The sequence below is a fragment of the Salvelinus namaycush genome, chromosome 2 (assembly GCF_016432855.1).
Source record: "Salvelinus namaycush isolate Seneca chromosome 2, SaNama_1.0, whole genome shotgun sequence".
NCBI classification, from domain to species: domain Eukaryota; kingdom Metazoa; phylum Chordata; class Actinopteri; order Salmoniformes; family Salmonidae; genus Salvelinus; species Salvelinus namaycush.
This window is the reverse complement of record NC_052308.1, coordinates 28019969-28032576: the sequence shown is the minus strand read 5'-3', so window position 1 is coordinate 28032576 and position 12608 is coordinate 28019969. Positions and strand designations below refer to the sequence as shown.

General features: G+C 44.2%; 1 protein-coding gene across 2 annotated transcripts in view; it reads left to right on the top strand.

Moving 5' to 3' along the window:
* The first annotated feature begins 561 nt into the window (after window positions 1-561).
* Window positions 562-12608, top strand: part of LOC120060850 (nuclear ubiquitous casein and cyclin-dependent kinase substrate 1-like) — a 30436-nt gene continuing 18389 nt past the window's right edge. For both annotated transcript variants that reach the window (XM_039010271.1, XM_039010266.1), the window contains exons 1-4: window positions 562-824; window positions 8043-8092; window positions 8187-8283; window positions 8476-8522. In XM_039010271.1, coding sequence (XP_038866199.1) covers window positions 808-824; window positions 8043-8092; window positions 8187-8283; window positions 8476-8522 — 211 coding nt within the window. In that variant the 5' untranslated portion in view covers window positions 562-807. The remainder of the gene's footprint in view (window positions 825-8042; window positions 8093-8186; window positions 8284-8475; window positions 8523-12608) is intronic.

Sequence of the window (12608 nt, the reverse complement as noted above, 5' to 3'; positions counted from 1 at the left end):
TGGTGGAGATTATGAATGTTCACTTTTTCAGACTGTAGAACAACATTTATACCTGACTCTGTCTTCTGTGCAATTCAGGTTGCAACTTAGATCTATCTACCAGATAGGCCTATTCTGGTGCCTGGGAATGGCTGCATGGTGGTACCTGAGGATACATACAGTGTCAGGACAACAAGCCTCCTTCAGTGGAAAATATATTACAAATTAATATGCATTGCCTACTACAGCCATTCATGTAACTACTATGCTGGCCGGCCGCGCATCTTTCCCAATAAAAAAAGTTACATTGCGGTCATTTCGGACACAAACTCCGGCAACTTAACATCCACACTGAGGGCCTCTTTTTGTTTTCTTAGTAGTGCTGTCTCAACCTATCGTTGAAAGGGGGGAGGGTAAATTGTTTGAACAACTGAGTTTGATGAGCAACTAGAAGATCCAACCAAAAAGGAAATCATCATTCAAACTACCCAATAGAAGCTTTGGAGTGTTGATGCTCTCCTTTCAGCGGCAACGATGGGCGGTCCTCTGTGCCAAGAGCCCGCCCTAGGGCCAATCAGTTAGGTTGCGCACATGCTGCAGTTTCAGTTTGTTTTATTCACCATTTTGAGAAGCTCAAGGTACAATTTAAACTAAAATCGCGTTTTGAAAAGAAATTCGTTCCCGTATATTTCGTTTTACGCAGTAGCTCGGGCGTTGGAACGTTTCGTTGCGCCCATTGGAGTTGCAGAGCGGGACGATTTCATTTTTATTTTCCTGGATTTATTTTCCCCTTTCTTACATTCTTAACCTCTACAGTATTTCTGCAAAATGTCAAGACCAGTGAGGTACGTTTTTCTAATATGTCCTTCGCGGAGGCAGTGTGGCGTGCACGCTGCCTTTACAGGAGACACGTACGTCTCTACCATGTTGTGTTTTTGGCCACAGTTCCGTTTATTTGATGAAACATTTATGTAAATGTATTTTTTTTATACTTGTGCACGCACTTACTAGCATGAATCCTTGCAATGTGGACTGTTCGTTCGCCATGGCGGGGTGAAAATGCCTATATTGCGCGCGCCTTGGCGAGAGTGCGTGCATCTGGTGTGAATCATGTCTACAAAAACCGATCCTACTCGAATATCATTTGGTGCGATACCCTTATGTTTCAGTTATATTTACCTTGGTTTTATGTGTTCCTGGAATGTGGTATGTCATGGTATTTTGTGTGAGAGGGGAGGTAGACCAGACTGGGGAATATGGCTACCCATTCATCCACGGGAGCCTCTGAAACGTTAATAAAAAAACAGGACAGGAGGTGGACATCGCCTCATGGGATGTGATCTTATTAACACGCAGCCTAGCGACGTCTACACTAGTTCCAAGTAGGCTATCCACCATTGAAACGCAATTGTTTTATTCTATGGTCTTATTAGGGAACAATGAAATGTGAAAGGGGCGACGGCAGCCTGTTGGTTTTGAGTGAAAACGCGGTACGAGAAAGGGAGAGCTGAGGAGCTACATTTTCACTGATAGCAGGGGGCGGAGTGGCTTTAGAAGTCACCCCCCCCCCCCCACGCCTAGTTTTTCGCTGCCTGAAAAGACCGAGAGGGTCGCATTTGAGCGAAGAAAATAACCTATTTCGCAAGATAAACACACATGGACGTTGCTTGTTAATAAAATGTAGCGGAAGCTTATCGAGCAACTGTTGCAACAATGTAACCGATATTGCACACGAATATGCAACAAAGTAGCAATGTAGCCTCGATGGTTGCCCCTCCCCTTGTTCCCGTTTTTTTCCCCAGGTAATGCGTGGGTCCTTCTTTTTTAAATGTCTTTCCCCCCCCGTTTGAGCTCATGGCGATTGCTTTTCTAGTGGTGGTCAGGGCTTTGTCTTTCGGGCCTGTATGTCTGAGGTCTTCACGGTGGCGACAGGGCCTTCGCTTGCAAAAGCGTTCATTGCCCTGACCTCCCTTGCTCCCGCTAGCACATTTAACCATATGAGGTACCTTGGTAACCTATAATTACTATTACAGACAATGTTTCCAATCACTTTGGTGTGTGTTAGGTCAGGGGGATGGGAAAATAGAAGGGTGTGTGTGTATTCGAGATCAAGACCACTGTATGTAGGTTATGCACGCCTCATGCCTGTGTGTGTATATTATGGCACAGCTCTGAAGGTGTGTATTACATTGAGCACCTGCCTGTGGTCAGCTGTGTCACCTACAGCACTGGTCTTCTGTAGTGTGTGTTAACCCATTCCACTCATCCACTTTCCCAAATGAGCCCTTGAAACTGGAGAAGTGAGACACAAGCGTCCAGTTTCCTAGAGAAACTATCGTCATCTGTGTGAGGGAACTTTTCAACATCAAAACGCATACGGCTGATGCATGATTGATGGCTGAGTGTATTTGGGGGTGTGGTGGAATAGAGGGAACTGAGGTGGATGGAATCCTGTTGCGCCTTGATTTGGAATAATTGGAAATACATTGTGCTGGCTGCATTTTGATGCATATGTTTTCTACTTACTGGAGATGAGAAGAACCATACTGAGTTGTGCATCTTATATGAACCAGGTGTGGTTCCTAGAGTTATGTTTCTCTAATCTGCATCCATCTTTGCCCTTCTGACTCTACATTACATTGAAGTCATTGAATCTGCCTTTTGATTCCCTGAGAGGAATTTATCAGTGTGAAATGAACGATCTAAAGATCTCTATTTGTGATAAATTGTGCTCAGTATCCAAAAACGTATAATCTAAAAACAACGTTACTAATATAAAAGTTACAAATCAAATTGTATTTGTCACATGCGCTGACTACAACAGGTGTACCGGTACTGAGTTAATATGCAGGGGTACTGGTTAGTTGAGGTAATTTGTACATGTAGGTAGGGTTAGAGTGACTATGCATAGATAGTAAACAGTGAGTAGCAGCAGTGTCAAAACAAAGGTGGGGGGGGGGGTCAATGTAAATAGTCCGGGTGGCCATTTGATTAATTGTTCAGCAGTCTTATGGCTTGGAGGTAGAATCTGTTAAGGAGCCTTTTTGACCGAGACTTGGCGCTCAGGTACCGCTTGCTGTGCGATAACAGTATGACTTGGTTGACTGGAGACGGTGACAATTTTTTGAGGTTTCCTCTGACACCGCCTGGTATAGAGGTCCTGGGTGGGAGGTAGCTTGGACCCAATGAGGTATTGGACCGTACGCACTAACCTCTGTTGGCGCCTTATGGTCTGATGCCGAGCAGTTGCTATACCAGGCGGTGACGCAACCGGTCAGGATGCTGTCGATGGTGCAGCTGTAGAACTTGTTGAGAAACTGGGGACCTGTGACACATCTTTTCAGTCTCCTGAGAGGGAATAGGCGTTGTCGTGCCCTCTTCACAACTGTCTTGGAGTGTTTGGACTATGATAGTTTGTTGGTGATGTGGACACCAAGGAACTTGAAGAGTTCGACCCGCTCCACTACAGCCCTGTTGATGTGAATGGGGGTGTGTTCGGCCCTCCTTTTCCTGTAGTCTACGATCAGCTCCCTTATCTTGCTCGCGTTGAGGGAGAGGTTGTTGTCCTGGTACCACACTGCCAGGTCTCAGACCTCCTCCTGATAGGCTATGTCGTCGGTGATCAGGCCTACCACTATTGTGTCGTCAGCAAACTTAATGATGGTGTTTGAGTCGTGCTTGGCCACAGTCGTGGGTGAACAGGGAGTACGGGAGGGGACTAAGCACACACCCCTGAAGGGCCCCCATGTTGAGGATCAGCATAGCAGATGTTTTGTTGCTTACCCTTACCACCTGGGGGTGCCCCGTCAGGAACTTTAGGATCCAGTTGCAGAGGGAGGTGTTTTGTCCCAGGGTCCTTAGCTTAGTGATGAGCTTTGTGGGCACTATGGTGATGAATGCTGTGCTGTAGTCAATGAAAAGCATTCTCACATATGTGTTCCTTTTGTTCAGGTGGGAAAGGGGAGTGTGGGGTGCAATTGAGATTGCGTCATCTGTGGATCTTTTGGGGCAGTTTCCGAATTGGAGTGGGTCTAGGGTTTCTGGGATAATGTGAACCACGACCATCCGTTCAAAGTACTTAAAAATAAATAAATATTTGGACGAGCAATGTCAGAGCGGCATAGACTAAGATACAGTAGAATAGAATACAGTATATACATATGAGATGAGTAATGCAATATATGTAAACATTATTAAAGTGGCCTGTGGTTTCAAGTCTATGTACAGTTGTGGCCAAATGTTTTGAGAATACACAAATATAAATTTTCACAAAGTCTGCTACCTCAGTTTGTATGATGGCAATTTGCATATACTCCAGAATGTTATGAAGAGTGATCAGATGAATTGCAATTTATTGCAAAGTCCCTCTTTGCCATGCAAATGAACTGAATCCCCCAAAAACATTTCCACTGCATTTCAACCCTGCCACAAAAGGACCAGCTGACATGTCAGTGATTCTCTCGTTAACACAGGTGTGGGTGTTAACGAGGACAAGGCTGGAGATCACTCTGTCATTCTGATTGAGTTCGAATAACAGACTGGAAGCGTCAAAAGGAGGGTGGTACTTGGAATCATTGTTCTTCCTCTGTCAACCGTGGTTACCTGCAAGGAAACACGTGCCGTCATCATTGCTTTGCACAAAAAGGGCTTCACAGGCAAGGATATTTCTGCCAGTAAGATTGCACCTAAATCAACCATTTATCGGATCATCAAGAACTTCAAGGAGAGCGGTTCAATTGTTGTGAAGAAGGCTTCAGGGCGCCCAAGAAAGTCCAGCAAGCGCCAGGACCATCTCCTAAAGTTGATTCAGCTGCGGGATCGGGGCACCACCAGGACAGAGCTTGCTCAGGAATGGCAGCAGGCAGGTGTGAGTGCATCTGCACGCACAGTGAGGCAAAGACTTTTGGAGGATGGCCTGGTGTCAAGAAGGGCAGCAAAGAAGCCACTTCTCTCCAGGAAAAACATCAGGGACAGACTGATATTCTGCAAAAGGTACAGGGATTGGACTGCTGAGGACTGGGGTAAAGTCATTTTCTCTGAATTCCCTTTCCGATTGTTTGGGTCTTCTCCAGACAAGCTTTTTTCCGGGTGCCAAGGTGAGCTCTACCATCAGTCCTGTGTCATGCCAACAGTAAAGCATCCTGAGACCATTCATGTGTGGGGTTGCTTCTCAGCCAAGGGAGTGGGCTCACTCACAATTTTGCCTAAGAACACAGCCATGAATAAAGAATGGTACCAACAGCAACTTCTCCCAACCATCCAGTTTGGTGATGAACAATGCCTTTTCCAGCATAATGGAGCACCTTGCCATAAGGCAAAAGTGATAACTAAGTGGCTCGGGGAACAAAACATCGATATTTTGGGTCCATGGCCAGGAAACTCCCCAGACCTTAATCCCATTGAGAACTTGTGGTCAATCCTCAAGAGGCGGGTGGACAAACAAAAACCCACAAACTCCAAGCATTGATTATGCAAGAATTGTCTGCCATCAGTCAGGATGTGGCCCAGAAGTTAATTGACAGCATGCCAGGGCAGATTGCAGAGTTCTTGAAAAAGAAGGGTCAACACTGCAAATATTGACTCTTTGCGACAACTTCATGTAATTGTCAATAAAAGCCCTTGACACTTATGAAATGCTTGTAATTATACTTCAGTATTCCATAGTAACATCTGACAAAAATATTTTAAGACACTGAAGCAGTAAACTTTGTGGAAATTAATATTTGTGTCATTCTCAAAACGTTTGGCCACGACTGTATGTAGGGCAACAGCCTTTGTGCTAGTGATGGCTATTTGATATTCTGATGGCCTTGAGATAGAAGCTGTTTTTCAGTCTCACGGTCCCAGCTTGATGCACCTGTACTGACCTTGCCTTCTGGATGATAGCGGGGTGAACAGGCAATGGCTCGGGTGGTTGTTCTTTGTGGGCACTGCAAATAACTTTTTTTGGTCTTCCTGTGACATTGGGTGTTGTAGGTGTCCCATATTGCAGGTAGTCTGTCTCTGGTTATGCGTTGGGCAGACCACAACTACCTCTGGAGAGCCCTGTGTTTGTGGGCAGTGCAGTTGCCATACCAGGTGGTGATGCAGCCTGACAGGATGCTCTCAATTGTGCCTATAAGTGTTTGAGGGTTTTAGGTGCCAAGCCAAATGTCTTCAGCCACCTGAGGTTGAGGCGCTGAGTGTTACGGGGCGGTAGTCATTTAGGCAGGTTACCCTTTCTCGTTCTTGGGCACAGGCACTATGGTGGTCTGCTTGAAACGTAGGTGTTACAGACTCGGTCAGGGAGAGGTTTAAAATGACGTTGAAGACACTTGCCAGTTGGTCCACGCAGGCTCTGAGTAAATGTCCTGGTAATCCGCCTGGCCCCGTGTCCTTGTGAATGTTGACCGGTTTAAAGGTCTTGCTCACATCAGCTATGGAGAGTGTGATCACAGTCGTCTGGAACAGCTGGTGCTCTCATGCACGCATCGGTGTTGCTTTCCTCGACTCGAGCATAAAAGGCATTTAGCCCATCTGGTAGACTCGGGTCACTGGGCAGCACGAGGCTGGGTTTCCCTTTGTAGTCCGTAATAGTTTGCAAGCCCTGCCACATTCATTGAGCGCCAGAGCCGGTGTAATCATGGCTTATGGTTAGGATATGTACGTGCGGTCACTGTTGGGATGACATCGTCGATGCACTTATTGATGAAGCCGGTGACTGAGGTGGTATACTCCTTAATGCCATTGAATCAATTTACATCAGCCGATGTCTCAAAGTGCTGTACAGAAACCCAGCCTAAAACCCCAAACAGCAAGCAATGCAGATGTAGAAGCACGGTGACTAGGTAAAATCCCTGAGCATATTCCAGTCTGTGCTAGATAAACAGTCCTGTAGTGTAGCATTCACATCATCTGACCACTTTTGTATTGAGCGAGTCACTGGTACTACCTGCTTTGGTTTTTGCTTGTAAGCGGAAATCAGGAGGATAGGAAACGGTGCATAATTCTATCGAAATGCATTGAAAATTGTACACTCTCTTTAAGAATGGCACGTTTGTGTTATAACATGACAATCATTCATTCTATGCTATGATCATTGATCTCCTGAAGTAGCTGTCCTTTTAACATTCTTTGTGTGCCCCCAAATGTTTGGATATACTGGTGAAGTTACCAGGTTGTTAACTAACTAATGAGGTAATGTCATGACTGAACAAGGTGTTCACGGCCCGCTACATGGTTACCTGGGTGGCAGGTAGCCTTGCGGTTAAGAGGGTTGGCCAAGTAACTGAAAGGTCGCTGGTTCGAATCCCCGAGACGACTAGGTGAAGAAAGTCTGTGCCCTTGAGCAAGGCACTTAACCGTAATTGGTCTTATAAGTCTCTCTGGATAAGAGCGTCTGGTAAATTACAAAAGTAAGAAAAATGGTTTCTGAGTGTAAAATGCAGCCCCCAGCGGCGATGCATCCAGCAAAATGTAGCGCCGATAATATGGTCACAACTTTTGAATGGTTTAGGCTAGAGAACAGCAGTTTTCTCTGTAGTCATTTTTCATGATTAGGAAAAGCAGTACAGCGACGCCTAATCATTACAACAATTATAATCTGGCTGAGAACTGGTGCCTCCAACTTAAAATGACAGTTTGCACAGCAAAATATTTAGGAGCATATGTGACCAAAATGGCTGCACTTAGAGCCCTGTCCTCCAAATAGCTTTCATCCACCCTGTGTGTGTTGAAATCGGTGCAGATGAAGGAGAAGAAGCCACATTAGACTTTTGACTTGTACCTGGGAGGAGCAACTCCAGTCCTCGAGGGCCTGATTGTTGTCACACTTTTGCCCCAGCTAACACAACTGCCTCCAATGACCAACTAATCATGAACTTCAGTTTAAAATGCAATTAGTTTAATCAGCAATGTTTGCTAGGGATGGGGGGTAAAGTGTTAACTGGGTCCCCCTGACAGCATGTAACTGCTAGTGAAGGCTGTCATGATGATTATTTCTGCATGTTTTGTCTTACGACAACAGTCCTCATCCTATTGACTAGAACCAGGATAGGAAATCTCTGTTTGTGTTTACTTCACAGGAACAAGAAGGTGGTGAATTACTCACAATTCCAGGAATCTGATGACGCAGGTGAGAGAGCAAGAGTTTGTGTACGTGTGTGCAACTGCAACCCCTTTCCCCTGTAGATAAGCTGTGTGTGTAACCCCTTTTAATTCCCTTGTAGATGAGGAGTATGGGAAGAACTCAGACAAGCCTAAGAAGCCTCGTGCGGCTCCTCGCGAGGTGAAGCGCAAGCGGTCAAAGAACTCGCAGGAGGACAGGTGAGCCCAGAGAACCGCAGCCAACGGCTGAGTCCTGACTCAAACTTCAGTGAACATCTTCCATAGGCATCATGCATGATTTAGAAATATGAGTTGAGGGCGTTCAACTCAAGATTTGGTGGTTCTATAAAAAACAGACTTGGTGTGTAGAGAGGTGGTGTCTTGTTGCTCAATTGTTGTTTTTTGTTTCAGTGAGGATTCTGATGAAAAACTCTCCAAATCCAAAAATGATTCAGCAGGTAAGCCATTCTGACATTTTCCATTCATCAACTGGTTGATTGACAATATTATGTTTGTCTTAATTTGTGATGAATTATGATAAATCTATGATCCCTTTCAGTAGTGGAGATGTTGTTCAAGCTTGACGTTAGGGAAAATGTCCTGAAGAGGAGGCTATGGTTCAACTTTGGGGTTAGGATTCAACTAGTGATATGGGGGGGAGAGAAATCGATAGTTAAATATACTGCTCCAAAAAATAAAGGGAACACTTAAACAACACAATGTAACTCCAAGTCAATCACACTTCTGTGAAATCAAACTGTCCACTTAGGAAGCAACACTGATTGACAATAAATTTCACATGCTGTTGTGCAAATGGAATAGACAACAGGTGGAAATTATAGGCAATTAGCAAGACACCCCCAATAAAAGAGGGATTCTGCAGGTGGTGACCACACACCACTTCTCAGTTCCTATGCTTCCTGGCTGATGTTTTGGTCACTTTTGAATGCTGGTGGTGCTTTCACTCTAGTGGTAGCATGAGACGGAGTCTACAACCCACACAAGTGGCTCAGGTAGTGCAGCTCATCCAGGATGGCACATCAATGCGAGCTGTGGCAAGAAGGTTTGCTGTGTCTGTCAGCGTAGTGTCCAGAGCATGGAGGCGCTACCAGGAGACAGGCCAGTACATCAGGAGACGTGGAGGAGGCCGTAGGAGGGCAACAACCCAGCAGCAGGACCGCTGCCTTTGTGCAAGGAGTAGCACTGCCAGAGCCCTGCAAAATGACCTCCAGCAGGCCACAAATGTGCATGTGTCTGCTCAAACGGTCAGAAACAGACTCCATGAGGGTGGTATGAGGGCCCGACGTCCACAGGTGGGGGTTGTGCTTACAGCCCAACACCGTGCAGGACGTTTGGCATTTGCCAGAGAACACCAAGATTGGCAAATTCGCCACTGGCGCCCTGTGCTCTTCACAGATGAAAGCAGGTTCACACTGAGCACATGAGCTCATGTGACAGACGTGACAGAGTCTGGAGACGCCGTGGAGAACGTTCTGCTGCCTGCAACATCCTCCAGCATGACCGGTTTGGTGGTGGGTCAGTCATGGTGTGGGGTGGCATTTCTTTGTGGGGCCGCACAGCCCTCCATGTGCTCGCCAGAGGTAGCCTGACTGCCATTAGGTACCGAGATGAGATCCTCAGAGCCCTTGTGAGACCATATGCTGACACATGCACATTTGTGGCCTGCTGGAGGTCATTTTGCAGGGCTCTGGCAGTGCTCCTCCTTGCACAAAGGCGGAGGTAGCGGTCCTGCTGCTGGGTTGTTGCCCTCCTACGGCCTCCTCCACGTCTCCTGATGTACTGGCCTGTCTCCTGGTAGCGCCTCCATGCTCTGGACACTACGCTGACAGACACAGCAAACCTTCTTGCCACAGCTCGCATTGATGTGCCATCCTGGATGAGCTGCACTACCTGAGCCACTTGTGTGGGTTGTAGACTCCGTCTCATGCTACCACTAGAGTGAGAGCACCGCCAGCATTCAAAAGTGACCAAAACATCAGCCAGGAAGCATAGGAACTGAGAAGTGGTGTGTGGTCACCACCTGCAGAATCACTCTTTTATTGGGGGTGTCTTGCTAATTGCCTATAATTTCCACCTTTTGTCTATTCCATTTGCACAACAGCATGTGAAATTTATTGTCAATCAGTGTTGCTTCCTAAGTGGACAGTTTGATTTCACAGAAGTGTGATTGACTTGGAGTTACATTGTGTTGTTTAAGTGTTCCCTTTATTTTTTTGAGCAGTGTATATATATATATCATAGATCTCAGCTTTGTCACATCAATGTGTCACATCACATCAATGTGTGTTTCCAAAGGCAACTTGTTACCAATCCAGATACCCAAGTTCTCATAGTGAGAAACATGCTCCATTTGGAGTGCAAATACGCAGGTTCCCAGTCAACGTTATGGGACCTAGAGAACAGCATAAAGTTGGTTTTATTAGCATTTAACACCAAGTTAAGATCCGTAAGTTATTTGAGTCAATCATGCTGAAGGTCACGAATGTCCCGAAGAGGCACAGGAATAAATAAATAACTTATCTACGTAGAGATGAATGAATTTTTAAAATTTGCTTTTTATTTAACTAGGCAAGTCAGTTAAGAACAAATTCTTATTTTCAATGACGGCCTAGGAACAGTGGGTTAACTGCCTTGTTTAGGGGCAGAATGGCAGATTTGTACCTTGTCAGCTCGGGGATTTGATCTTGCAACCTAGTCCAACAATCTAACCACTAGGCTACCTGCTGCCCCTATGAATGTTACAGGTGTTAACAGTATTTACAATATCATTTATATACAACGTGAACAACAATGGCCCCAAAATTGAACCCTGGGGTACACCATTAAGCACTTCAAGCAATGTGGATTTAACCCCGTCTATCATAATAGCCTGGGTTCTGTCACTAAGAAAATTCTGAAACCACAAACAGGCGTCAGTGCTAAGGCCTAACACAGACAACTTACTCCGTAAGATGGAATGATCAACTGTATCAAAAACCTTTGACAAATCTATAAATAGGGCAGCACAATTCATCTTAGCATCCAAAGAATTGACAATATAATTTACAACAGATGTGGTTACAGTAATAGTACTGTGCCCTGGTCTAAACCCTGATTTAATGTACATTCAAAATACAGTTCACAGATATAAAAATATCTATTTTTTTTTTTAAAGAACGAAGTTTCACATTCACCAAGGATTCAATAATCTTAGCTAGACAAGAAATGTTGTTAACTTCTACTTCATCACAATCCCGGATCCGGGAGCACCCCCATCAGTAAAAAAGCTGACTAGCATAGCGTCACAAGTAAATACTAGCATCTAAATATCATTAAATCACAAGTCCAAGACACCAGATGAAAGATACACATCTTGTGAATCCAGCCATCATTTCTGATTTTTAAAATGTTTTACAGGGAAGACACTATGTATTTCTATTAGCTAACCACGATAGCAAAAGACACAAAAAAAAAATCCCACCATTTTTTTCCTGCATAGGTAGCTATCACAATTTCGACCAAATAAATATATAAATAGTCACTAACCAAGAAACAACTTCATCAGATGACAGTCTGATAACATATTTATTGTATAGCATATGTTTTGTTAGAAAAATGTGCATATTTCAGGTATAAATCATAGTTTTACATTGCAACCACCATCACAACTCTCACCAAAGCAACTAGAATAACTACAGAGACCAACGTGAATTACCTAAATACTCATCATAAAACATTTCTGAAAAATACACAGCGTACAGTAAATGAAAGACAAAGATCTTGTGAATCCAGCCAATATTTCTGATTTTTTAAGTGTTTTACAGCGAAAACACAATATAGCATTATATTAGCTTACTACAATAGCCAACCACACAACAGCATTGATTCAAGCCAACAATAGCGATAACGAATAAACCAGCAAAATATATTAATTTTTTCACTAACCTTCTCAAACTTCTTCAGATGACAGTCCTATAACATCATATTACACAATACATATAGAGTTTGTTCGAAAATGTGCATATTTAGCGGCACAAATCGTGGTTATACAATGAGAATAGTAGCCAAGCTGCCAACAATATGTCGGGAGAAATCTTGGGAGAGGCACCTAATCTAATCAGTAACTAATCCTAAACTTGACAAAAAAATACAGGTTGGACAGCAAATGAAAGATACATTAGTTCTTAATGCAATCCCTGTGTTAGATTTTTAAAATTAACGTTACTACGACATACAGCGTGCGTTAAAGCGAGACCGCACCGAAATTAATGGCGGAATATGAGTTTTACATTTTTCAACAGAACAACGAATTAACATCATAAATAGTTCTTACTTTTTGATGAGCTTTCATCAGAATCTTGGGCAAGTTGTCCTTCAACTTTGGAATTAGCAGTAAACATTAGCCATGTGGCCCAGACGTGCCCAACTCACTAGAACGCAGCACAAAGAAATATCAGAAAATCGCAATATACTGATATAAACTGATATAACTCGGTTTAAAATAACAACATTATGATGTCTTTAACACCTATATCGAATAAAAT